Source organism: Eubalaena glacialis, chromosome 7, assembly GCF_028564815.1.
Source record: "Eubalaena glacialis isolate mEubGla1 chromosome 7, mEubGla1.1.hap2.+ XY, whole genome shotgun sequence".
In the NCBI taxonomy this organism is placed as follows: domain Eukaryota; kingdom Metazoa; phylum Chordata; class Mammalia; order Artiodactyla; family Balaenidae; genus Eubalaena; species Eubalaena glacialis.
This window is the reverse complement of record NC_083722.1, coordinates 3,531,166-3,558,889: the sequence shown is the minus strand read 5'-3', so window position 1 is coordinate 3,558,889 and position 27,724 is coordinate 3,531,166. Positions and strand designations below refer to the sequence as shown.

The 27,724-nt window shown below is 47.4% G+C and overlaps 1 protein-coding gene across 1 annotated transcript in view; it reads left to right on the top strand.

Moving 5' to 3' along the window:
- Nucleotides 1-27,451, top strand: part of LYRM4 (LYR motif containing 4) — a 128,933-nt gene extending 101,482 nt beyond the window's left edge. The window contains exon 3 of the mRNA XM_061194786.1: nucleotides 26,986-27,451. Within this exon, the coding sequence (XP_061050769.1) occupies nucleotides 26,986-27,054 (69 nt within the window). The 3' untranslated portion in view covers nucleotides 27,055-27,451. The remainder of the gene's footprint in view (nucleotides 1-26,985) is intronic.
- The last annotated feature ends 273 nt before the right edge of the window (nucleotides 27,452-27,724 follow it).

The window sequence follows — 27,724 nt, the reverse complement described above, 5'->3', positions numbered from 1 at the left end:
TCTCTGTTCTGGGGAAGAGCTGTGTCTTCTCAGCTCCGGTCACACAGCAGAGTCACGCCAGTGTTATCTCTTATTTCAGAGAATAAAACTGTGGAACACCTGAGAACAAAAAGGCCATCTCTCCCTGACCTGATTGTCGTCTTAACGGGAGGGAAGAGGGCCTCTGTCCCCACCTGCCGGCCCTCCAGGACTGTGGAGCCGGCACAGCCTGGGGACAGGTGCCTGTGGGTCCTCCACACGTGCACAGCCCCACCAGGAAACCTGGGGCAAGAGGCCCAGGAGCAGGGCCCGCTGACCCCTCGGGGAGGGGAGGGGCTGCCTCCCTGCCCTTGTCGGGAAGGAAAAGCTGTTTCCTTCGCCAGACTCCGCTCCCCACGCTGGGGTGGCAGTGGCCTTGGCACAGGTGCAGGTGGGCTCTGTGTGGGCAGGAAGCTCCAGTCCCCCAGCTCAGCCAGCTTCCTTTTCTGGCAAAATCTCAACAGCCTCAAAAACACTGGCCGGTGGCTTGTTGCTCCCCATGGAACTTCACAAAGTGAGGCTCTCCATGGGACCCGGGGCGGATGGCCTGTAGTTTTCCCTGCTCAGCGTTGATCAGTTAACACCCTGAACGCCCTTTTCTGGAAACGACTGTGGCCGAGGTGAGCTCCTGCAGCAGATCCCCAGGTTAAACTCTCTCCATCTGTCTGAGCCTCTTGCAGCCCGGCCTAAGTGACCGGAGGACTCTTCTGTTTGAATAACATGCGGCTTCTACTTAAAATATTCAGTAGAAAGGAGAGAAACACTTTTTCAGAGGAGGTGTGTTATAGTAAAAAGATGATAGATTTTGGTCTCACCCAGATTCCCCTCACCAATGACCTTTCTAGGTTCATCTCCAGCCCAGGAGCTGGCCCTCTCCTCCCTTCCATTCCCTGACTCTTGATAGGCTTACTTAGCTCTGATAAAGTAGCAAAGTATGGTTATGAATATATAGAGAGAGATATATTTTGAAAAGGTCATAGATTTTGGAGTCAGAAGACCTGGATTGGATTAATCCAGCTCCATAATTCATGTACCAGTTGTGAAAATGTAGGCAGGTCACTAAATTTCTCTGATTCTTTTTACTCATCCATAAGATGTATGTATCATGTAGTGATAGGATATTTGTAAAAATTAAGTGAGAAACTAAGTAATGAAGCCGCTCAGCCTGGTACCTGCCCAGTAAATGTGACTTTCCAAAAGATGCATTGCTCAGCAGGTAAAGCAGGTGACCCTCAACCTTAACCCCAGAGAGGCGATGGGATGCAGAAATGCCTTCTCTCCTCACTCTGGGGGGTGATCCCAAAGCCACGAGAGCTGGGTACAGTCATAGAAACTTGCTTGGGGTTAAGCCAGGTCAGAATTTCCGATCTGCTGATGAATCCTGATCTGTCAGCTGGGGACCCAGGGCTGCATGAAGAAAAAGGTATAAGTTCGGGACAGAGTAATGAAACCAAGGCATGTGATAATTGCCTCTCAGTTATGATTTGCATCCTGCTTTTTCTTTTCCACCCAAATTATATTTTCCAGGTCATTAAGAATTCGTCTACAATGTCATTTTTTTTTATAACAGTCATTTTTAAAGTGGAAATGTACACGCCAATTAAACCACTTCTGTTGTGCTTTAACAGTACCTCTTATCACAATAACACATTTTCAATTTTCTATTTTTAATACTATGGAAAATTTTAAATTACCCTCAAAAACATCTTAGAACATTACTGCAAGGAATGTTTAAGTGGTCTTTTAAGTTTAATACATACCAAAGAAAATAAATAAAACTGAATTAAAACCTGGAAAACCTGGACTACTAGTTTAGAGTTTAATAAGAATTGGTTATGAGAAGTTGACATTGCAGAATTCTGAAAAAGATATATGTTTTTTAAGAGTACAAATACATCTGAGATGTGAACTTATACTGCACAATTAAGACTTTTTTTTGATTTATTGATTTTTTATTAACATCTTTATTGGAGTATCATTGCTTTACAATGTTGTGTTAGTTTCTGCTGTATAACAAAGTGAATCAGCTCTACGTATACATATATCCCCATATCCCCTCCCTCTTGCGTCTCCCTCCCACCCTCCCTATCCCACCCCTCTAGGTGGTCACAAAGCACGGAGCTGATCTCCCTGTGCTATGCGGCTGCTTCCCACTAGCTATCTATTTTACATTTGGTAGTGTATAATGTCAATGCCACTCTCTCACTTCATCCCAGCTTACCCTTTCCCCTCCCCGTGTCCTCAAGTCCTTTCTCTACGTCTGCGTCTTTATTCCTGTCCTGCCCTTTGGTTCGTTAGAACCTTTTTTTTTTTTTTTTTTTTTTTTTTAGATTCCATATATATGTGTTAGCATACGGTATTTGTTTTCTCTTTCTGACTTACTTCACTCTGTATGACAGACTCTAGGTCCATCCACCTCACTACAAATAACTCTATTTCGTTTCTTTTTATGGCTGAGTTCATCTGTCGATGAACACTTGGGTTGCTTCCATGTCCTGGCTATTGTAAATAGTGCTGCAGTGAACATTGTGGTACATGTTGCTTTTTTTTTTTTTTTTAAACATCTTTATTGAAGTATAATTGCTTTACAATGGTGTGTTAGCTTCTGCTTTATAACAAAGTGAATCAGTTATACATATACATATGTTCCCATATCTCTTCCTTCTTGCATCTCCCTCCCTCCCACCCTCCCTATCCCACCCCTCTAGGTGGGCACAAAGCACAAAGCTGATCTCCCTGTGCTATGCGGCTGCTTCCCACTAGCTATCTATTTTACATTTGGTAGTGTATATATGTCCATGACACTCTCTCAGCCTGTCACATCTCACCCCTCCCCCTCCCCATATCCTCAAGTCCATTCTCTAGTAGGTCTGTGTCTTTATTCCCATCTTGCCACTAGGTTCTTCATGACCTTTTTTTTTTTTTTTCCTTAGATTCCATATATATGTGTTAGCATACTGTATTTCTTTTTCTCTTTCTGACTTACTTCACTCTGTATGACAGACTCTAACTCCATCCACCTCATTACAAACACCTCCATTTCATTTCTTTTTATGGCTGAGTAATATTCCATTGTATATATGTGCCACATCTTCTTTATCCATTCATCCGATGATGGACACCTAGGTTGCTTCCATGTCCTGGCTATTGTAAACAGAGCTGCAATGAATATTTTGGTACATGACTCTTTCTGAATTATGGTTTTCTCAGGGTATATGCCCAGTAGTGGGATTGCTGGGTCGTATGGTAGTTCTATTTTTAGTTTTTTAAGGAACCTCCATACTGTTCTCCATAGTGGCTGTATCAATTTACATTCCCACCAACAGTGCAAGAGGGTTCCCTTTTCTCCACACCCTCTCCAGCATTTATTGTTTCTAGATTTTTTGATGATGGCCATTCTGACCGGTGTGAGATGATACCTCATTGTAGTTTTGATTTGCATTTCTGTAATGATTAATGATGTTGAGCATTCTTTCATGTGTCTGTTGGCAATCTGTATATCTTCCTTGGAGAAATGTCTATTTAGGTCTTCTGCCCATTTTTGGATTGGGTTGTTTGTTTTTTTGTTATTGAGCTGCATGAGCTGCTTGTAAATCTTGGAGATTAATCCTTTGTCAGTTGCTTCATTTGCAAATATTTTCTCCCATTCTGAGGGTTGTCTTTTGGTCTTGTTTATGCTTTCCTTTGCTGTGCAAAAGCTTTTAAGTTTCATTAGGTCCCATTTGTTTATTTGTGTTTTTATTTCCATTTCTCTAGGACCTGGGTCAAAAAGGATCTTGCTGTGATTTATGTCATAGAGTGTTCTGCCTATGTTTTCCTCTAAGAGTTTGATAGTGTCTGGCCTTACACTTAGGTCTTTAATCCATTTTGAGTTTATTTTTGTGTATGGTGTCAGGGAGTGTTCTAATTTCATACTTTTACATGTACCTGTCCAGTTTTCCCAGCACCACTTATTGAAGAGGCTGTCTTTTCTCCACTGTATATGCTTGCCTCCTTTATCAAAGATAAGGTGACCATATGTGCGTGGGCTTATCTCTGGGCTTTCTATCCTGTTCCATTGATCTATATTTCTGTTTTTGTGCCAGTACCAAACTGTCTTGATTACTGTAGCTTTGTAATATAGTCTGAAGTCAGGGAGCCTGATTCCTCCAGCTCCATTTTTCGTTCTCAAGATTGCTTTGGCTATTCGGGGTCTTTTGTGTTTCCATACAAATTGTGAAATTTTTTGTTCTAGTTCTGTGAAAAATGCCAGTGGTAGTTTGATAGGGATTGCATTGAATCTGTAGATTGCTTTGGGTAGCAGAGTCATTTTCACAATGTTGATTCTTCCAATCCAAGAACATGGTATATCTCTCCATCTATTTGTATCATGTTTAATTTCTTTTTTTTTTTTTTTTTTTTAATTTTATTTATTTATTTATTTACTTATGGCTGTGTTGGGTCTTCATTTCTGTGCGAGGGCTTTCTCTATTTGCGGCAAGTGGGGGGCCACTCTTCATCGCGGTGTGCGGGCCTCTCACTATCGCGGCCTCTCCTGTTGCGGAGCACAGGCTCCAAACGCGCAGGCTCAGTAATTGCGGCTCACGGGCCTAGTTGCTCTGCGGCATGTGGGATCTTCCCAGACCAGGGCTCGAACCCGTGTCCCCTGCATTGGCAGGCAGATTCTCAACCACTGCACCACCAGGGAAGCCCCATCTTTAATTTCTTTCATCAGTGTCCTATAATTTTCTGCATACAGGTCTTTTGTCTCCTTAGGTAGGTTTATTCCTAGATATTTTATTCTTTTTGTTGCAATGGTAAACGGGAGTGTTTTCTTAATTTCACTTTCAGATTTTTCATCATTAGTATACAGGAATGCAAGAGATTTCTGTGCATTAATTTTGTATCCTGCTACTTTACCAAATTCATTGATTAGCTCTAGTAGTTTTCTGGTAGCATCTTTTGGATTCTCTATGTATAGTATCATGTCATCTGCAAACAGTGACAGCTTTACTTCTTCTTTTCCGATTTGGATTCCTTTTATTTCTTTTTCTTCTCTGATTGCTGTGGCTAACACTTCCAAAACTATGTTGAATAATAGTGGTGAGAGTGGGCAACCTTGTCTTGTTCCTGATCTTAGTGGAAATGGTTTCAGTTTTTCACCATTGAGGACAATGTTGGCTGTGGGTTTGTCATATACGGCCTTTATTATGTTGAGGAAAGTTCCCTCTATGCCTACTTTCTGCAGGACTTTTATCATAAATGGGTGTTGAATTTTGTCGAAAGCTTTCTCTGCATCTATGGAGATGATCATATGGTTTTTCTCCTTCAATTTGTTAATATGATGTATCACGTTGATTGATTTGCATATATTGAAGAATCCTTGCATTCCTGGAATAAACCCCACTTGATCATGGTGTATAATCCTTTTAATGTGCTGTTGGATTCTGTTTGCTAGTATTTTGTTGAGGATTTTTGCATCTATGTTCATCAGTGATATTGGCCTGTAGTTTTCTTTCTTTGTGACATCTTTGTCTGGTTTTGGTATCAGGGTGATGGTGGCCTCGTAGAATGAGTTGGGGAGTGTTCCTCCCTCTGCAATATTTTGGAAGAGTTTGAGAAGGATAGGTGTTAGCTCTTCTCTAAATGTTTGATAGAATTCGCCTGTGAAGCCATCTGGTCCTGGGCTTTTGTGTGTTGGAAGATTTTTAATCACAGTTTCAATTTCAGTGCTTGTGATTGATTGGTCTGTTCATATTTTCTATTTCTTCCTGGTTCAGTCTTGGCAGGTTGTGCATTTCGAAGAATCTGTCCATTTCTTCCAGGTTGTCCATTTTATTGGCAGAGTTGCTTGTAGTAATCTCTCATGATCGTTTGTATTTCTGCAGTGTCAGTGGTTACTTCTCCTTTTTCATTTCTAATTCTATTAATTTGAGTTTTCTCCCTTTTTCTCTTGATGAGTCTGGCTAATGGTTTATCAATTTTGTTTATCTTCTCAAAGAACCAGCTTTTAGTTTCATTGATTTTTGCTATTGTTTCCTTCATTTCTTTTTCATTTATTTCTGATCTGATCTTTATGATTTCTTTCCTTCTGCTAGCTTTGGGGTTTTTTTGTTCTTCTTTCTCTAATTGCTTTAGGTGCAAGGTTAGGTTGTTTATTCGAGATGTTTCCTGTTTCTTGATGTAGGCTTGTATTGCTATAAACTTCCCTCTTAGAACTGCTTTTGCTGCATCCCATAGGTTTTGGATCGTCGTGTCTCCATTGTCATTTGTTTCTAGGTATTTTTTGATTTCCCCTTTGATTTCTTCAGTGATCACTTCGTTATTAAGTAGTGTATTGTGTAGCCTCCATGTGTTTGTATTTTTTACAGATCTTTTCCTGTAATTGATATCTAGTCTCATAGCGTTGTGGTCGGAAAAGATACTTGATACGATTTCATTTTTTTTAAATTTACCAAGGCTTGATTTGTGACCCAAGATATGATCTATCCTGGAGAATGTTCCATGAGCACTTGAGAAAAATGTGTATTCTGTTGTTTTTGGGTGGAATGTCCTATAAATATCAATTAAGTCCATCTTGTTTAATGTATCATTTAAAGCTTGTGTTTCCTTATTTATTTTCATTTTGGATGATCTGTCCATTGGTGAAAGTGGGGTGTTAAAGTCCCCTACTATGATTGTGTTACTGTCGATTTCCCCTTTTATGGCTGTTAGTATTTGCCTTATGTATTGAGGTGCTCCTATGTTGGGTGCATAAATATTTACAATTGTTACACCTTCCTCTTGGATCGATCCCTTGATCATTATATAGTGTCCTTCTTTGTCTCTTGTAATAGTCTTTATTTTAAAGTCTATTTTGTCTGATATGAGAATTGCTACTCCAGCTTTCTTTTGATTTCCATTTGCATGGAATATCTTTCTCCATCCCCTCACTTTCAGTCTGTATGTGTCTCTCGGTCTGAAGTGGGTCTCTTGTAGACAGCATATATATGGGTCTTGTTTTTGTATCCATTCAGCCAGTCTGTGTCTTTTGGTGGGAGCATTTAATCCATTTACATTTAAGGTAATTATCGATATGTATGTTCCTATTCCCATTTTCTTAAATGTTTTGGGTTTGTTATTGTAGGTGTTTTCCTTCTCTTGTGTTTCTTGCCTAGAGCAGTTCCTTTAGCATTTGTTGTAAAGCTGGTTTGGTGGTGCTGAACTCTCTCAGCTTTTGCTTGTCTGTAAAGGTTTTAATTTCTCCATCAAATCTGAATGAGATCCTTGCTGCGTAGAGTAATCTTGGTTGTAGGTTTTTCTCCTTCATCACTTTAAGTATATCCTGCCACTCCCTTCTGGCTTGCAGAGTTTCTGCTGAAAGATCAGCTGTTAACCTTATGGGGATGCCCTTGTGTGTTATTTGTTGTTTTTCCCTTGCTGCTTTTAATATGTTTTCTTTATATTTAATTTTTGATAGTTTGATTAATATGTGTCTTGGTGTGTTTCTCCTTGGATTTATCCTGTATGGGACTCTCTGTGCTTCCAGGACTTGATTAACTATTTCCTTTCCCATATTAGGGAAGTTTTCAACTATAATCTCTTCAAATATTTTCTCAGTCCCTTTCTTTTTCTCTTCTTCTTCTGGGACCCCCATAATTCGAATGTTGGTGCGTTTAATGTTGTCCCAGAGGTCTCTGAGACTGTCCTCAGTTCTTTTCATTCTTTTTTCTTTATTCTGCTCTGCAGTAGTTATTTCCACCATTTTATCTTTCAGGTCACTTATCCGTTCTTCTGCCTCAGTTATTCTGCTATTGATCCCATCTAGAGTATTTTTAATTTCATTTATTGTGCTTTTCATCGTTGCTTGGTTCCTCTTTAGTTCTTCTACGTCCTTGTTAAATGTTTCTTGCATTTTGTCTATTCTATTTCCAAGATTTTGGATCATCCTTACTATCATTATTCTGAATTCTTTTTCAGGTAGACTACCTATTTCCTCTTCATTTGTTAGGTCTGGTGTGTTTTGACCCTGCTCCTTCATCTGCTGTGTGTTTTTCTGTCTTCTCATTTTGCTTATCTTACTGTGTTTGGGGTCTCCTTTTCACAGGCTGCAGGTTCGTAGTTCCCGTTGTTTTTGGTATCTATCCCCAGTGGCTAAGGTTGGTTCAGTGGGTTGTGTAGGTTTCCTGGTGGAGGGAACTAGTGCCTGTGTTCTGGTGGATGAGGCTGGATGTTGTCTTTCTGGTAGGCTCGTCCACGTCTGGTGGTGTGTTTTGGGGTGTCTGTGGCCTTATTATGATTTTAGGCAGCCTCTCTGTTAATGGATGGGGCTGTGTTCCTGTCTTGCTAGTTGTTTGGCATAGGGTGTCCAGCACTGTAGCTTGCTGGTCGTCGAGTGAAGCTGGGTCTTGATGTTGAGATGGAGATCTCTGAGAGATTTTCGCCGTTTGGTATTACGTGGAGCTGGGAGGTCTCTTGTGGACCAGTGTCCTGAAGTTGGCTCTCCCACCTCAGAGGCACAGCCCTGATGCCTGGCTGGAGCACCAAGAGCTTTTCATCCACACGGCTCAGAATAAAAGGGAGAAAAAATGGAAAGAAAGAAAAAAAGAGGATAAAATAAAATAAAATAAAGCAATTATAATAAAAAATAAGAAAAAAATTATTAAGAATAAATTTATTAAGAAAAAAATTTTTTTTAATTTTTAAAAATAGATTTATTAATTTTTTATACTAAAAATAAGAAAAAAATTAAGAAAAAATTTATTAAGAAAAAAAATTTTTTTAATTTTTTAAAATAAAAAATATGAAAAAACTTATTAAAAATTTTTTTTTAATTTTTTCAAAATAGAAAATAAGGAAAAAATTATTAAGAAAACATTTAGTAGGGAAAAACATTTTTTTAAGCAAAAAAAAAAAAAAAAAGGACGGACCTAACCCTAGGACTAACGGTGAGAGCAAAGCTATACAGACAAAATCTCACCCAGAAGTATACACATATACACTCACAAAAAAAGGAAAAGGGGAAAACTTAATATATCCTGCTCCCAAAGTCCACCTCCTAAATTTGGGATGATTCGTTGTCTATTCAGGTATTCAACAGATGCAGGCACATCAAGTTGTTTGTGGAGCTTTAATCCACTGCTTCTGAGGCTGCTGGGAGAGATTTCCCTTTCTCTTCTTTGTTCGTACAGCTCCCGGGGTTCAGCTTTGGATTTGGACCCGCCTCTGCGTGTAGGTCGCCTGAGGGCGTCTGTTCCCCGCCCAGACAGAACGGGGTTAAAGGAGCAGCTGATTCGGGGGCTCTGGCTCAGTCAGGCCGGGGGGAGGGAGCGGTACGGAGGAGGCGGGGCGAGCCTGCGGCGGCAGAAGCCGGCGTGACGTTGCAGCAGCCTGAGGCGCGCCGTGCGTTCTCCCGGGGAAGTTGTCCCCAGATCACGGGAGCCTGGCCGTGGCGGGCTGCACAGGCTCCCGGGAGGGGCGGTGTGGAGAGTGACCTGTGCTCGCCCACAGGCTTCTTGGTGGCGGCAGCAGCAGCCTTAGCGTCCCATGCCCGTCTCTGGGGTCCGCGCTGATAGCCGCGGCTCGCGCCCGTCTCTGGGGTCCGCACTGATTGCCGTGGCTCGCGCCCGTCTCTGGAGCTCGTTTAGGCGGCGCTCTGAATCCCCTCTCCTTGCACGCCGCGAAACAAAGAGGCAGGAAAAAGTCTCCTGCCTCTTCGGCAGCTGCAGACGTTTTCTCGTGCACCCTCCCAGCTAGTTGTGGTGCACTAGCCCCTTCAGGCTGTGTTCACGCAGCCAACCCCAGTCCTCTCCCTGCGATCCGACCGAAGCCCGCGCCTCAGCTCCCAGCCCCCGCCCGCCCCGGCGGGTGAGCAGACAAGCCTCTCGGGCTGGTGAGTGCTGCTCAGCGCCGAGCCTCTGTGCGGGAATCTCTCCGCTTTTCCCTCCGCGTCCCTGTTGCTGTGGGATCCGCGCTGATAGCCGCGGCTCGCGCCCGTCTCTGGAGCTCGTTTAGGCGGCGCTCTGAATCCCCTCTCCTTGCGCGCCGCGAAACAGAGGCAAGAAAAAGTCTCTTGCCTCTTCGGCAGCTGCAGTCTTTTTCCCGGACTCCCTCCCGGCTAGCACCGAAGCCCGAGCCCCAGCTCCCAGCCCCCGCCCGCCCTGGCGGCTGAGCAGACAAGCCTCTCGGGCTGGTGAGTGCTGGTCGGCACCGCTCCTCTGTGCGGGAATCTCTCCGCTTTGCCCTCCGCACCAATGTGGCTGCGCTCTCCTCCGTGGCTCTGAAGCTTCCCCCCTCTGCCACCCGCAGTCTCTGCCCACGAAGGGGCTTCCTAGTGTGTGGAAACCCCTCCTCCCTCACAGCTCCCCCCCACTGGCGCAGGTCCCGTCCCCATTCCTTTTTCTCTGCTATTTCTTTTTTCCTTTGCCCTACCCAAGCACGTGGGGACTTTCTTGCCTTTTGGGAGGTCCGACGTCCCCCGCCAGCGTTCAGTGGGCGCTCCGCAGGAGCAGTTCCACGTGTAGATGCATTTCCCATGCATCTGTGGGGAGGAAGGTGATCTCCGCGTCCCACTCTTCCGCCATCTTGCCCCCCCTCCCATGTTGCTTTTTGAATTATGGTTTTCTCAGGGTATATGCCCAGTAGTGGGACTGCTGGGTCATATGGTAATTCTATTTTTAGCTTTTTAAGGAACCTCCATACTGTTCTCCATAGTGGCTGTATCAATTTACATTGCCACCAACAGTGCAAGAGAGTTCCCTTTTCTCCACACCCTCTCCAGCATTTATTGTTCGTAGAGTTTTTGATGACGGCCATTCTGACCGGTGTGAGGTGATACCTCATTGTAATTTTGATTTGCATTTCTCTAATGATTAGTGATGTTGAGCATCCTTTCATGTGTTTGTTGGCAATCTGTAGATCTTCTTTGGAGAAATGTCTATTTAGGTCTTCTGCCCATTTTTGGATTGGGTTGTTTGTTTTTTTGATATTGAGCTGCATGAGCTTCTTGTATATTTTGGAGATTAATCCTTTGTCAGTTGCTTCATTTGCAAATATTTTCTCCCATTCTGAGGGTTGTCTTTTGGTCTTGTTTATGGTTTCCTTTGCTGTGCAAAAGCCTTTAAGTTTCATTAGGTCCCATTTATTTATTTTTGTTTTTATTTCCCTTTCTCTAGGAGGTGGGTCAAAAAGGATCTTGCTGTGATTTATGTCATAGAGTGTTCTGCCTATGTTTTCCTCTAAGAGTTTGATAGTGTCTGGTCTTACATTTAGGTCTTTAATCCATTTTGAGTTTATTTTTGTGTATGGTGTTAGGGAGTGTTCTAATTTCATTCTTTTATATGTAGCTGTCCAGTTTTCCCAGCACCACTAATTGAAGAGGCTGTCTTCTCTCCATTATATACTCTTGCCTCCTTTATCAAAGATAAGGTGACCATATGTGTGTGGGTTTATCTCTGGGCTTTCTATCCTGTTCCATTGATCTATATTTCTGTTTTTGTGCCAGTTCCATACTGTCTTGATTACTGTAGCTTTGTAGTATAGTCTGAAGTCGGGGAGCCTGATTGCTCCAGCTCCTTTTTTTCTTTCTCAAGATTGCTTTGGCTATTCGGGGTCTTTTGTGTTTCCATACAAATTGTGAAATTTTTTGTTCTAGTTCTGTGAAAAATGCCATTGGTAGTTTGATAGGGATTGCATTGCATCTGTAGATTGCTTTGGGTAGTATAGTCGTTTTCACAATGTTGATTCTTCCAATCCAAGAACATGGTATATCTCTCCATCTGTTTGTATCGTCTTTAATTTCTTTCATCAGTGTCTTATAGTTTTCTGCATACAGGTCTTTTGTCTCCTTAGGTAGGTTTTTTTTATATATATATAAATTTATTTATTTATTATTTATTTATTTCTGGCTGCGTTGGTTCTTCGTTGCTGCGCGCGGGCTTTCTCTACTTGCGGTGAGTAGGGGCTACTCTTCGTTGCGGTACACGGGCTTCTCATTGTGGTGGTGTCTCTTGTTGCCGAGCACGGGCTCTAGAGTGCAGGCTCAGTAGTTGTGGCGCACGGGCTTAGTTGCTCCGCAGCATGTGGGATCTTCCCGGACCAGGGCTCGAACCTGTGTCCCCTGCATTGGCAGGTGGATTCTTAACCACTGTGCCACCAGGGAAGCCCCTTGGGTAGGTTTATTCCTAGGTATTTTATTCTTTTTGTTGCAATGGTAAATGGGAGTGTTTCCTTAATTTCACTTTCAGGTTTTTCATCAGTAGTGTGTAGGAATGCAAGAGATTTCTGTGCATTAATTTTGTATCCTGCTACTTTACCAGATTCATTGATTAGCTCTAGTAGCTTTCTGGTAGCATCTTTAGGATTCTCTATGTATAGTATCATGTCATCTGCAAACAGTGACAGTTTTACTTCTTTTCCGATTTGGATTCCTTTTATTTCGTTTTCTTCTCTGATTGCTGTGGCTAAAACCTCCAAAACTATGTTGAATAATAGTGGTGATAATGGCCAACCTTGTCTTGTTCCTGATCTTAGTGGAAATGGTTTGTTTTTCACCATTGGAACGATGTTGGCTGTGGGTTTGTCATATATGGCCTTTATTATGTTGAGGAAAGTTCCCTCTATGCCTACTTTCTGCAGGGCTTTTATCATAAATGGGTGTTGAATTTTGTCGAAAGCTTTTTCTGCATCTCTTGAGATGATCATATGGTTTTTCTCCTTCAATTTTTTAATATGGTGTATCACGTTGATTGATTTGCATATATTGTAGAATCCTTGCATTCCTGGGATAAACCCCACTTGATCATGGTATATGATCCTTTTAATGTGCTGTTGGATTCTGTTTGCTAGTATTTTGTTGAGGATTTTTGCATCTATGTTCATCAATGATATTGGCCTGTAGTTTTCTTTTTTTGTGACATCTTTGTCTAGTTTTGGTATCAGAGGGTGATGGTGGCCTCATAGAATGAGTTGGGGAGTGTTCCTCCCTCTGCTATGTTTTGGAAGAGTTTGAGAAGGATAGGTGTTAACTCTTCTCTAAATGTTTGTTAGAATTCGCCTGTGAAGCCATCTGGTCCAGGGCTTTTGTTTGTTGGCACAGTTTTAATCACACTTTCAATTTCAGTGCTTGTGATTGGTGTGTTTATGTTTTCTGTTTCTTCCTGGTTCAGTCTCGGAAGGTTGTGCTTTTCTAAGAATTTATCCATTTCTTCCAGGTTGTCCATTCTATTGGCATATAGTTGCTTGTAGTAATGTCTCATGATCCTTTGTATTTCTGCAGTGTCATTTACTTCTCCTTTTTCATTTCTAATTCTGTTGATTTGAGTCTTTTCCCTTTTTTTTCTTGATGAGTCTGGCTAATGGTTTATCAATTTTGTTTATCTTCTCAAAGTACAATGTCGTTTTTAATGACGACATATTAAGGATATGCTTTAAGAGAAAGTTACGGGCACCTCTCTGGCAGCTAAATCAAAAATCCAATAAAAAGTAAATTAACCTGAGAAATGAAAACTCTTTTAAGATTTTCTTTGGCCAAGTGCTTGAATGTACTGGCTTTGCTCTGTTTTGGAAGAAGAATATCAGAGTTCCCCACTAGAATCTTATTTTTATGAATTTCTCCTTTCATTTCTAATAGCTTTGGCTTTATATGCTCAGCTACTGTCTTTATTTAGAGCATACAAGTTTACATCTTGTAAACTGCTGCTACATCTTTTTTGTAAATGTTGCTCATTATTCAATTTAGTGCTTTTTAGACTCATCTCTACCTTGTCTACTGTTAATATAAACTGGTAATTTTTTTTCCCCAGAATATGCCTAGTGTATCTTAATTCATCCCTCGATTTCAGTCTTTATTGCTTGTGTTTTAGGAGGTTTGTCTTGTTTTGTTACCAATCCCAGCTAGTCCTTTCACATTTCATGTCACGGCTGATGGAGTTGATTTTTTTCCTTTCATCTCATTCTGTTATTTATCATGATTTGTTTTCTCTTCTTTGCTTCTTTATTTGTGTTGGTTTTATCAAGTAGCTATTCATGCCTTTTTCCCCTCTTTTATTAGTCTGGGAATTCTATTCTACTTTTCCATGTCGTTGATGATTGTCTTCTGTAGCCTGTTGCTGATAATTAGAAGCATACATTTTTTACTGTTATTTGAAAAAGGATACCTGGTTTTTCCATCAAGACATCCTACTCCCTACATGTGTAAATTTCATAAACAAGTCCGTTCTTACCGGTTGTTTCTTCCTGAGTCCAAGTGCTTGAACTTCGCCTCTCCCAGCAGCTTTACGTTATAGGCGGCCATTTGGGTCAGATTTCGTCCGTCTGGCTCCTGGATTCCCTTAGGTGTTCTGTTGTTTTCCTTTGTCATCTCCCTGGGCTTCAGGTCTGGTCATTAGCCTACCCTGCATGGCTGCAGTTCCATACGTGACAAGAGGGAAGTGTTCCCTCCTCCCAGGGACCGGTGCCGTAGTGGTGGCAGCAGCTGCCTGTCTTCATGTCCCAGTTCCGCTAATGCAACCCCAACTCGGGAGCAGAGAGCGTCAGCCTTGTTCTCCAGCCCCTCCTTGACTGACAGAGCTCACTGACAAGGGGCCAGTGTCAGCCAGGTGGACCTCGTCCGGCCACACCCCTACCAGAGTCCCCAGTGCTGGCCTCCAGGCCCTGCATGGTCCCCTGCAGGTCCTTTTCTGGGGGAGGTTCTCACAAACTCACCCTGCGACGCCCCAGCTGCTCCGACCGCCTCCAAGACTCATGACTGTCTCAGGGGCGGGGAGGCGGGGCCGGGGGTGGAGGGGAGCGGGGCGCATTCGGGTCTCCAGGTGCCCCGAGTCCCTCCCTCCATATTCTCAGTAGAGAGAATGCAGACTCAGCTGGTTTTGTGGTGAGAGCCGGGAACCTAGTCAGCGCCACCTCCCAGGGTGCTGGCCTCCCGCTTCCCTTCTGCAGGGCCTGCGCCTTGGGCAGGCACCTCCTTCTCTTGGGATCATTCGCTGTTCAGCAGGGATTGACCGAGGCACCGTCCTAGGCACGAACCGGGGATGAGGATTCGGTGTGAGCGAGCAGGAAAACCACATGTGACCAGAGAGGGATGATTCTAGCGGCTGAGTGGGGTGGAATGGGCGGGGCAAGGCCCCGTCTCCTCCTCACCACGGCTCTGCCCGCCGCGTCGGCGGGGTCGCAAAAGGTATCCCCCGGGACGCGTGATGAGGACCGGCCTCCAGGCTCTCACCGGAGGGTGGCAAGGAAGCTGACTCCACACTGCTAGGTGCCAGGGCACGAAGAGGACACAGCCCCTGGTTTCCAGGAGCTCTCCGCCTCCTGTCGAGACAGACGCGTAAACCCATCCCGAATAAAGGCGGCGCCGTGTGGGTATGTCTGGGACCAGGGCTGGGACTGCAGAAGGCCACGCCCACCGCAGGGTTCTCCAGAGCCCTGAGGCCGCATCCCAGATCTGCTCCTTTGTGCCTGTGGGAGAGCCTCGCCGGGCCTCGCTGGGCTGGAGCAGCGCCTGCAGAGCCAGGCTGTGAGCCTGCTGGCGGAGCCGGACGCGGGGCAGGGGGCGCTTCCTAGGCAGGGACGCTGATCTCAGGACAAAGTCCGCCAGCTGCTCCTTCGTGCGGTCGTGCTGGTTACTCAGTGGGGTCGTTATCTCGGCCCATCTGTGAGAGATGGACATTTCTGACGTCATACTTTTAGTCCAATTGGATGCATAAGTAAAGGGGGGGAGGAACAAGTGGAAAAGAGAAAAAAGGCAAAAACCACGTGAACTCATTAAAGTAATATATCTTCCAGGAAAAACACTTTTCTCCAAAAGCTTGAAAAGGGGCGGGCGGGTAGACGAACCCTACCCTGGAATTGATCGTGTTTTCAGCTGAGCTACTGGAAATGAGACCGAACCTAGAGCTATGGAAACACACTGTTGGCCGTTTACAGTTGTGCAGGCTGCGTGGACACGTGGGGACACGTGTGTGGCATGAGGGTTCTAGGTTAGGAACACAGACTGTACGTGCACGTGATCATTTGTGAACAGTGTCTTCCAGCTTTTCAAATGTCAATGTGACAAAATTGGTACGCAGAAATAAAAATAAAGTTGATTTGGGGTGGTGAGATTATGGTTGATTTTTTTTTTTTATTATTTCTTTTCATGCTGGGTTTATAAACCACCATGTATTCATAGAATTAGCTGAGATTGAAAGGATTAGAATTTAGAGATTTGCTTCAAGTCAGAGTACTAGGTATTAACCCTGTGATGTTGGGTAAAGTAACTTTACCTCTTAGACCCTCATCTCTTTAACTGTAAAAGAGACATGAGGACGACACCCATCTGCTCTACACACCTTGTAAGAATCAGGTGAGCCGATAAGAGTGCGTACAACCGCGTAAACTGTCAAGTGCTAGAGAGAGTTTAGCTATTACTGTGTCACACACAGAAGTGTGAAGCTGTCCTATTCCTAGTAAAATGACCGTAGCCCGATTTCTCTAAAGCAGTGGCAGTGAAGAAGGCCCGTCTGCGATTGCAGGTGCCTTAACAGAACAGAACGGTCCCAGGGTTTTTTTTTTTTTTTTTTTTAATTCATTTATTTTTGGCTGTGTTGGGTCTTCGTTTCTGTGCGAGGGCTTTCTCCAGTTGCGGCGAGCGGGGGCCACTCCTCATCGCGGTGCGCGGGCCTCTCACTGTCGTGGCCTCTCCCGTTGCGGAGCACAGGCTCCAGACGCGCAGGCTCAGTAGTTGTGGCTCACGGGCTTAGCTGCTCCGCGGCATGTGGGATCTTCCCAGACCAGGGCTCGAACCTGTGTCCCCTGCATTGGCAGGCAGACTCTTAACCACTGCGCCACCAGGGAAGCCCTCCCAGGCTCTTTTTTAAATCAGCCGTGGCAAAAAGTTGGGGCAGGAAGATTCATTTCCTCGCACTTTGCCGTTCGCAGTTAAAGGCGAGCACATTTAAAGAGACAGTGTGCATGCTACAGAGAAGAGCCGTGTGCACCGAGGCTATCTCCCCGAGGTGGCGGGAGGAGGCTGCCGCAGTGGCGAGAAGCTCCTCTGGGCTTTTCCTCCTCCCCGGGGAGCCGGGGGGCACGGAAGGAGGTAGGTGGAGGTGGTCCTGTGCAGGCTCGCCCGGGCAATCTGGCCTGTGCACCGTGTCACCCGCTGCTGCAGCCTGACCTGCTCTGGGGCAAGTGAAAGCAGGCCCAGGGGAGGAGAGCCGCATGGCCTGGCCACTGCTGCGTGCTGGCCGGGCGTCTGCAGCTTGTGATTCAAAGGCCTGGTTCTTTCCCCTGTTGTGGAGTCAAACTGGCAGTTGGCTTCTTGATGCCGCTGTGCACAGCAGGTTATTCGGGGACCAGTTACTTCATCCACCAGGACAGCATCCACCTCGCAGTAGGTCTCCAAGGTCTGTACTGTCAGTTACGTAGTGGAGACCAGTAGTGGGCACAGCAGCCCACGGTCCTGACGTTGAAGTTGATGCTTCCGTTTGGGCGTCAGTAGGGTCCCTCTGGTATCAATTCTTTGCTTCCTGGGTGTCTAATTGGAGGGCATGTTCAGTAGCCGGGCTCCAGGGACAGAGCTAAGGCTGTGTACGGTGAGTCCTCATGTCCTACAAGGGCCTGGGAGGTAAGATTGTTAAGAGAAAGCCCCCCGCCCTCTCCTTGACCCTGTGAGCACTGAGGATACCAAGGGGCCGCCGCCCTGGGCTGGCACCGAAAGGGAAGGCCCAGCTTACTGTCCTGTCAGACCCGTGGCATCATTTCAGGCTCTGGCTCTAGCCTTCCCTTTCTCTCTCATCCAGAATAACTTCCTGATGGCCCGAAATTTGGCCATTCTGTCCAGCTGTCTTCACATCCCCTCTGCAGAATACTGGAAGGAAAGCAGATGTGGGCCTCACGGTCAGTAGCCTGTCGCTGAAAACTCTGCATCCCTTTTCAGTAACAGCCCAAACCTACACCCCAGAGTCCCCGCCCCAGAGCTGATGGTCAGATGTTTACCCACCAGGGCAGCATAGGAATTGGCCCATCTGAATGAAAGCTGGCCAAGCTGGAGCTGGAAAGCAGTCCACCAAACCAGATGGGGACCCCAGCACGAGGCCCAGGCCTCCTGGAAGAGGGAGACTGGGTGGCAGAGGGAGGGTCGGAGCAGCAGTCAGGTGCCGAGTGTGGAAGTAGTTCAGCGTTTTCACAAGTGTGGTTCTTACCAGCTGAACGTCAGCCTTGCCCTGTCCCCCGGCCAGCAGGGACCCTGTGCTTCGAGGGGTCCCCTTCCTCCAGGCATCTCTGAGAATCGCCAGGTGTCCTTACACATACACTTAAGTGTCTCCTAGACCCTGCCAAGTTGGGGCCTGTGGAAGACGGCGGCTCTCCAGGGGTCAGGATTAGGAGACATAGGGCTGAGTCACGTCAAGCAGGGGCACAACTTCACTGCCCGGCACTGTTGGCGGCCCTTGTCCCAACTCCCTCCCACCTTCCAGGACCAGCTCCTCAGGGGCTTCCAGGAGCTCGTGGGCTTCTCAGGGCTGGGGATGGACGGGGGCATGTGTGCTGGGTTGGGGCCCGGCCTGGCATAGCCTCTTAGCATCTGGGCCCACTGCTTCCTCTGCGACTCTGCCAGGCACTTTGGTTCGTGATGGTGTTTGTCTCTCGGTGTCCACTGGGGTGCTCTTTCAACCTACCTTCGGAGTGAGGAAGACAGAAGGGAGCCCAGTTAATCAGATGTGCTGGGGTATGTCGGCCCCAGTGTTGTTTAAGGAAGCTCCCACGCCCTGGGAACGTGAGGGCGTTGCTGACCGTCTGTCTGTTCCAGTGTCCCTGCATATTACCCAGCAGGTCCCGGCGGGGCTGGGAGCAAAGGAAGACAAGGCAGCTGTTCGAAAGAAAGAAGGAGGTCTGTGCGTCCTGACACGGAAAGATGCTGAACTTGAAAAGCAGGTTGCAGGAGAACGCACAGACTGTGATTCCTCATTTGTTTGTTTCTGTTGTTTGCCCCCCACTTCGCGCATGAGGGTCCTGGCCTGGCCGCTGGCTGTGGTGGCCTGAGGCCCGCGTGCAGGGCTGAGGGGCACCGAGCCAGGCAGCAGCGTGACCTCTGACGGACTTGTCTCTGGCAGTGTGCCGGGGCTCTCGATGTCGCCGTCCCGGGGAAGTGCCACTTTCACTCTGACATGACGCTCGGGCCCTGGGCTCTGCCCGCTTCCAAGAAGGGCCTGGTGACCGAGTTGCTGGTGCTGACCTGCCGTTGGGTGGCTTTCACCTGCAGAGCTTCCCCACCCACGCCGGGGGACTGCAGGCCACTGGCCAGCAGACTGTCTGTCTCTGGTGTCCCCTCGTGGCCAGCGAGCGTGAGTGTGGAGGGGGACGGCCAGCACCCGTCTCCTGCTTCACCCCGAGCAGTGCCCAGCACCTGCAGAGAGCAGGTGCGGAGGGGACGGAGGACACAGCCCCGGCCCTCGCTGACAGCGTGGCGTTTAGAGCGACCCTGGGCTGCAGGGACGCTTCCTCCCCCACCTGGTCTCCCAGCCTCTGCTCCACCTTCTGGCAGGGCTGGGCCCAAAGCGCACCTGGCAGGGAAATATCAACCCTGGGTTTTGTTTGGTTTGGGGGGTCGTATTCACTCACTGGGGAAAAAAATCTGACCGTAATTTTAGAATAATAATGATGAACCCCCTTAGATCAGCGCCCCTGCTCACTCAGGGGAGCCGACCAGCAGCAAGGGAGAGATGACTGCACCCTCACCCCACGTCCCTCCTGAGAAACTCAAGAGTGGCCCAGGCCGCGTGTGTCCTGGGAAGCTGGCCCTGTGGTTCTGGGCCTCGTCCTTGTTGGGACCCGCTGCCTTACGTGCGTGTCTGTTCCTGCAGAGGGGACCCCTGCCGGCTGCCCTCCACTTCTGGCTCCTTTGCGGCCACAGTTCTCTGAGGCCTGTTAAAATGGTCTGATTTCCTTTACTCTCATGGCCTGGAAAATGAAAGAAAGAAGCCATCACATTATAGCCTGCTTTTTTCTTGTAACTGAACATCCGACGTGCAGAAAAACAACAGAATGGCCCAGAAATCTGACAACGGTGGATAAGAGTTAGGGCAACCATGTAATTCGTCATCCAAACTGGGCCCCTTGAGGTGAAAGAGACCCCGTTAGCAATCAGGCTGGGACCCTCTGTGTGAACCGGACGTGTGGCCACGCCAGTGAGAGTGCACACGCTTGCCCCTGGGTTCTCTCTTGTCCCTACAAGCAAGGGCGAAACACAGTCACTATTAAACGGAACATGGGATTTAGGGAAGAGATATGAATTTGTTCATCACTTTGCCAGGAGCATCACAGAGGAAATAAGAGGTCAGCCCCTCACCACCGCCTTCCACAACAGGAATAGCCAGTATCTGAACTTCAAGGCTCACAGAGCAGGGTGGAAGGGGGTTGGGGGGAGCACGAAGAGACTCTTCCCTGGCTTCTTTGAACTGACCTCCTTTTTAGCTGTCGTCTGAATTTTCACACATCTAGTTTGAGTGCTTCAGGTGTTCTCCCATTGCACAAGACCATAGCAAAATTACAAGAAGCAAAGTTATGTTACTATATGTAAACCTTTTGAAAAACAGCTCTGGCTACTGAATCCTACAAAGAAAACAGGTTCCTCAAGAGCATTTCTAGAGGAAGACCATGCAACCTATATTCTTAAGTTTTGGTTTCATAATATCTCTTGTTGCTAAACAGAAAAGACTGGGGAAAATTATATACGAGTTCAGGAATCTCTTTCATTTTGCTCTTTAAAAATTATTAGGAAGCATGAAGTATGATAAAAATGGCTTATTTGAAAAATGTTTGCTAGGGCAAGTGACATGACTAAGGCTGTGACAGTGACTCTCCGCGCTGGGATCTCACTGGAGAGAATTACTGTGTGAATTGCAGGCAGCGTGGAAAGCTGTCTGACGTTGTTATGAAACAGAGGGGGCTGTAGGGGCCACAGACGGACGACCCTGCTCACCTTCACGGCACAGGCAGGCAGTCGGCAGAACCTGCAGGCTGACAAAGATTCATTATCTTGGTGGCGTAAAGATTGCGGGGGGAGGCTTCCAAAGCCCCGATCAAGTGTAGCTCCCCTAGGAAGGTGTAATACCGTTAAAACATGCCTCGCAAGCTGGGTGCGTCAGGAGGCACTCAGAGGCACAGGACAGGTACAGTGCATCTCCGTGAAGAGCCTGAGCTACTTGACAACGTGGGAAACCTTTTTATATTAAAATGAGCATAGACACAGTGTAGAGCAGAATACACCAGTTACGTGAAGATCACGAGGAGACTGCAGAGAAATGTTCCAGATGCTGCAGCCGCTTCAGTAAGCCCCGAACCCCCGTGAGTATGATCTTGTGAATAAAATACTACTTCTGGATAACAGGGTCTGTTTTCTAACTCTCTCCTGTTCTGTTCATTTCCCTCTTTTAACTGAATCCCCAAAATGCTTTGATGTCTTCCTTTTCAAAATGGTTTTTTTTTTTTTATAAATTTATTTACTTATTTATTTTTGGCTATGTTGGGTCTTCGTTTCTGTGCGAGGGCTTTCTCTAGTTGTGGCAAGCGGGGGCCACTCTTCATCGCGGTGTGCGGGCCTCTCACTATCGCAGCCTCTCTTGTTGCGGAGCACAGGCTCCAGACGCACAGGCTCAGTAGTTGTGGCTCACGGGCCTAGTTGCTCCACGGCATGTGAGATCTTCCCAGACCAGGGCTCGAACCCGTGTCCCCCGCATTGACAGGCAGATTCTCAACCACTGCACCACCAGGGAAGCCCTCAAAATGTTCTTTTTTATTCTTGACTTCATATTCAGTCAAATAAACATTTCATTTTCTCAAGTAATTCAAAAAAAAAATCCTGTTGGGATTTTTCTTATCATTGTGTTAAATATAATTTGGCAAAAGATTGACATTTTTGTATGATTCAGTCTCTCCGTGAACGTGGTGTGTCATTTTATTCAAACTCATTTTATATTTCTAAGTTGTGTAGTCTTCTCTCTAAAAATCACACACATTTCTTATTAGGGTTATATCTAGGCATGTTGGTTTTTGTGTGTGACGGTTGCTGCTGTCTTTTCTCATATTTTCAGTGTGGTCCACTGCGAAATGGAAGGGCATGTCCATTTGAGCAATTACAGGCCTTCCAAGTACAGAAATTAAACACCAAAGGTAGATTTTGCCTATAAAAGCCTTTAAATCGATGGTGATAGTGTTATATCGTCCTCGTAAGTTTGTTGTGAGAGCAAAAGAATCAAATACTTTTTTTTTTTTTTTTTTTTTTGGCTGCGTTGGGTCTTCGTTGCTGCACGCGGGCTTTCTCTAGTTGCGGCGAGCGGGGGCTCCTCTTCGTTGCGGTGCGCGGGCTTCTCATTGCGGTGGCTTCTCTTGTTGCAGAGCACGGGCTCCAGGCGCGCGGGCTTCAGTAGTTGTGGCACACGGGCTCAGTAGTTGTGGCTCGCGGGCTCAGTAGTTGTGGCTCGCGGGCTCAGTAGTTGTGGCTCGCAGGCTCTAGAGCACAGGCTCAGTAGTCGTGGCTTAGTTGCTCCGTGGCATGTAGGATCTTCCCAGACCAGGGCTCGAACCCGTGTCCCCTGCATTGGCAGGCGGATTCTTAACCACTGCGCCACCAGGGAAGTCCCCCGCATGCTGTTCTTATTTAATCCTCCCGAGAGCATGAAGGCATCTGATAGATTTGGGCCTAGGAAGTGTCTGGGGCAGTCGATACCTTTTCTTCAAGTCCAGTCCGTGTGATTCTCACAACAGCCCCGTGACATAGGCAGTGAGCATCAGACGCCCCAGGCAGCCTCCCCACCACCCACACTGAGCCCCGCCGCTCCGAGTCTAAGCCAGGTTGAGATGTGTTGCACGGGAGATGCTCCTGGCTTCAGAGGATTAAGCAGTGAGGACCTGAAACCCTGGACTACGTTTCATTTCCGGGATCCTGCCCCTTCCTCCCCAGCAGGTTATTTGTCTGGTGAGTCCCAGAGCTCATACGTGTTTCAGGGCCATCCAGTCATCCCATCTACTTGCGGTTGAGTCATCTGTGTGTTTTTCTAATGAAGTCTAATGCCATCTCCCAAAGTTTATAGAGTAAAAGTGTGATTGGCTCTAATGACCCATTTGTGCGTGGTAATAGTCTGACGTGGGGTGGAAGTCAGCTCGTGGTCCTGGAGGGGCTGTAAATTGCAGCTGTAATCGCACTTGCTCGCCTCTGCTGACCACTTCCCCTCACCTGCAGCTGGAACCACTTGCTCCGTCATTAGCACTGCAGGCCGCCCCCCCCCATGTGAGCTGACACATCTTACAGCCCAAATAAGTGTGACAGAACTGTTACACCGTTTATTGCCTCATCTTGACAGCCCTTGTGGAGATAACTTTAATATTTACTCCCTGTGTGAACTGACTGTTTCCCTTACCCCCTCTGTTACTGCTCTGGGTTAATCCCTTATAGCCCTGGATTATAGCTTTAAACCCCCTGCTGGGCCAAATTTAAATCATGTGATTTTGCTTAATGGTGAGTGAACATTCTTGTTACAGTAAATGGCCCTATTGCTATTTTTATTGACTTGCCTTTATCAATTCTGTATTTCCACTAGTAGCTCTTCCACCAAAGCACGTCATCACCACTTACTGACCAGATTTTAGAGCCAGTGGACACGTAGAGCCTTACAACCAGGGGTACCAGCCCCCGGTGTTGTCAGTTACCGTGTCCTTACTGAGCAGGCCTGCGTGCCTGGCGCTGTCCCAGACTCTGCTGGGAAGGCAGCCGAGCCAAACAGAGCTCGAGCCCCTGCTTCCTCCTCCTCCTCCTCAGCCACTCTTCATGCCGAGGAGCTGACACAGGCACACAGTGGTGATAGGACAAGGCCACCTGAGTGCCCCCTGGGTGGCGCAGACATTGCAATAAGTGTTCCCAGGAGAGAGAGCGAGCCCCTTCTGCAGAGGGGACCCAGGGAAGCTTCAGCGGTCGACTCGGAGGGTGGGTGGGCTTCTGCGTGGTGGGTGTGGGTCCACATGAGCCTGAGGGACAGACAGGTGGGGAGACCGAGGTCTCCCGGCGTCCGTGAGAAGCTCGTGGTCCACAAGAGGGTGCCGGCCGGCCGAGGACTGGGCACCGCGGACCAGGGGCCTGGACAGATAGAAACATGTTAATCTTTGTGCTCTCTTAACACCTTTAAGATCTGTTTTCATTCAGTTTTTTCCCCCAAAGGCCATAAAAGTGTTGTTCCTGAGTGGAATTTTTAAAATCTAATTCATACTTCGGTCAAAGTGGACTCTACATTTGAAGGTTTGCTTTGACTTAAAAGTTTCCTAAAACTTGAGCTCTTTGGATCGCCCCAGTGCAGCTTTCTCTGGAGCTTTTCGTGGAGCTGACTGGGACCAGGTCACCTCATACAACTGCGTTTCTTGCGAGTGCACCTACCCGCCAAAGGTTCCACCCTTTAGATTGCCGACTGTGAGAAGCAAATGCTGCGTTGACTGTGCTGGTGGGGCCTCTGTTAGGAGGGCCGCACAGGAGAGCCATCGAGAGGGTGGCCGTGGGCGCTCATGGTGTCCGCAGTGAGTTGGGTGGGAAGACGCGTGTTTGTTCTGGGACGCGATGGACACACTGCCGAACCTTCAAACAGGCCACCAAAGGGGGTGTCAGTTGTCGAGCAAATGCACACTTTTGGGAAGTTGTTTTGCAAGATCCATCAAGAACCATAAAAATATTCATACCTGTTTACCCAATAATTCCACTTCTAGAAACCTTTTATAAGAAAAGAAAATCAGAGATGCTATAAAAGGTTTATACGTGAGAATGGTAATCCCAGGACTCAGCAGAAACTCTGCAAGTGTTGGTCACATGAGAATGATTACATACATTACCGTGCGTCTTTACAATGCAGCTTTATCAGTTACTAAAGATAGCCTTTCAAAGACTATTTAATGACATAAGGATATAAAGTTAAGTTTTGAAAAACAAGTTATGATTCCAAATTTAAATATTCTGTTTATATATACACACATACATTTTATAATTTTTTTTTAATTTTTATTTATTTATATTTATTTTTGGCTGTGTTGGGTCTTCGTTTCTGTGCGAGGGCTTTCTCTAGTTGTGGCAAGCGGGGGCCACTCTTCATCACGATGCGCGGGCCTCTCACTGTCGCGGCCTCTCTTGTTGCGGAGCACAAGCTCCAGACGCGCAGGCTCAGTAGCTGTGGCTTACGTTCCTAGTTGCTCCGCGGCACGTGGGATCTTCCCAGACCAGGGCTCGAACCCGTGTCCCCTGCATTGGCAGGCAGATTCTCAACCACTGCGCCACCAGGGAAGCCCATACATTTTAAATGTATAAGTGAATTAAAAGACTAGACAGAAAAAATGCTAAAATATTAATAGCCACATACTCTAAAGCAAATATTGTGGGACAAAAGATATTTATAAGTCCCAGTGTGGTTTTCTTTAAACTTTAGAAATTCACAGACTGTCTGTTAATGGTGCCTTCCCAGGTGATAGGGACATTGTTTCCACTTATCCTAGGGCACAGCACACCTTCTTGTCTGCAGTGACCTTTTTATCAATAGTCATATAGTCTACACTTAAAATTCACAATATATATTCACATCAGTTAGGGTTTGGTTTAGTTGTATATAACAAGAAACCCAAATAACAGTAGCTTTAAAAATGTGGCGGTTTATTTTTCTCTCATGTAAAAGAAAAGTTGGCATTAAGCTAGTAAGTTGGCTGGTGTGATGGCTCCATGGTCATCAAGAACCCAGGCACCTCCCTCCTGCCTCTCATCTTCCGTGTGTGGCCCTGTATCCCACTTACCTCATAGTGCTAGACGGCTGCTGATGTTCCAGCCATCAGGTTACAGTTGCCTCCCTCCTTGTCTGTCTCCCTCCCGGACTCTGAGCTTCCTGAGGGCAAGGATGGGTCTCCAGCCTCACCCGAGCACAGTCCCAGTACGGGAGGGGCCTGCCATTCATCTGTGGCCCAGCTGGGGCTGGGCTGCCCTTCACACCTCCTCCAGGACTTGCCGGGGCTTTCATTCAACAAATGCCCGTACATCGTCTCTGCTGCAGAGCCCTCTGCTCTCCGCTTCCTTTTCTCGTCCCCTCGTCAGTGGTCGCAGGACTGCAGGACCCAGGGCCACAGCGTGCCTGGGTCACCTGCCCTGCCTTGGAGGGGCTCCCAGGCAGACCTGAATGAGCACATGACCTCACACAGGCCCTGGGCACAGACCACCCAGGTGGTCCAGGCAGGCTGCAAGGTGGGGACAGCGGGCCTCACAGCCTCCCTCGCGGCTGCTGCCGGCTGTAAGACACGTTAGGAGGCAGAGAGCCGGCCCCTCAGGAGGTGACAGGAAGCCCGTTACACCTCCCACCGCTGCAGCGCAGGCGTCCTCGCCTCTGTGTCTGCAGTGACGTCCCCTGGCAGGTTCCCCAGCTGCCCCCAGGGCTCTCGTACCACGTAGGTGCCAACCGTGTTGAGGGTCCAAAGGCTGTTGGAGCAGCAAAGGACGTGAAGATCAGCTGCGAGCAGCCCTGTAGCCCTCGTCCCACAGATGAGGATGCTGAGACCAGAGGGAGGAGGTGGGCGGTGTGACAGGTGAGTGGCAGAGCAGGGGTACAGCTGTGCTGCTTCTGCCCCAGCGTGGACAGAGCTCACTAGTGCCTGGTGGTGAAAGTCCATCCTTGCGGAAGAAACGGTCCTAAAGGCCAGAGATCCTGTTGGGTGAGGATCTGCTGTGCACAGGTCTGGCTGGGTCTCCCCCGGCTCAGGACAGCCCGCTGTCGGGCCATCCCAAGGGTGAGAAGGAAAGAGTGGGGATCTCCCACTGTTCCCACAGTGCGGGACGTGGGGTGGGACAGTGCCGGGAATTAGCGGAAGCGAAGCTGGTGACTGCACTCCGCCCCACAGTGCCGTTTCCAGAACGACGTCCCGTGACGGTGCACATCTGCACCTAAATGTAGAAACGCACTTCTGAGTTTCACGGCTAACGGAGCCCATGGTTCTCGGTCTGTGTCTTCTCTTTGCCTCCAGGTACACATTGGCCAAATATATTCGACTGACAAGCTCATCATTGAGAATCAAGAGAAGCCCAGGACCTAGGGAGCCGGGACCAGCCGCCACCGGCAGCCGTGGACCACTTTCAGCATCCATCCTGCTTGGCAAGGGCACTCCCAGCAGACCACAAGTGGCCTCTCGCATCAGCTTTACATGGCTTCTCGCTCTGCCTGCCCTCTAGGAACTGATGAACTGAGCGAGGCGCCCGTTCTCCTGCAGCCTGAGTGACAAGGGGTGACAAGGGGTGACAAGGGGTGGCTGTCTCTCCTTGGTTCAAGGGTCAGAATGAAGAGCTGGAGCTCCTCAGGAGAAAGTCGTGCATACTGTGTCTCCTCCAGCCCACCCCTCCTTGTAGCTCCTCGGCACTTGTACACAGCATTCCCAGAGTTTGTTTCTTGGTCCTTGACAATAAAGAGAAGGTCCCTAGGCCTTCTATACCGGACGCACCCATCACGATTAATGCCCTTTTGTTCCCTGCTGGTTGCCGGGTCAGTGGGGAGACCAACAGGGAGGGTCCAGCCCTGAGCTGAGTCCTCCCCTTTGCAAGGGCAAGTCCAAGCACCAGTAGAGATTTGGGGGCAGCGGGGAGTAGGGCAGAGCTGAAACGGTAAAGGGTGCACCCTGCAATTCAGACCTGGGCCCAGTGCAACAGCAGAGGTGGCCTGTGTGTGGATGCACACCTGGGGACAGGTACGTACAACCTGCTGCTCAGAGT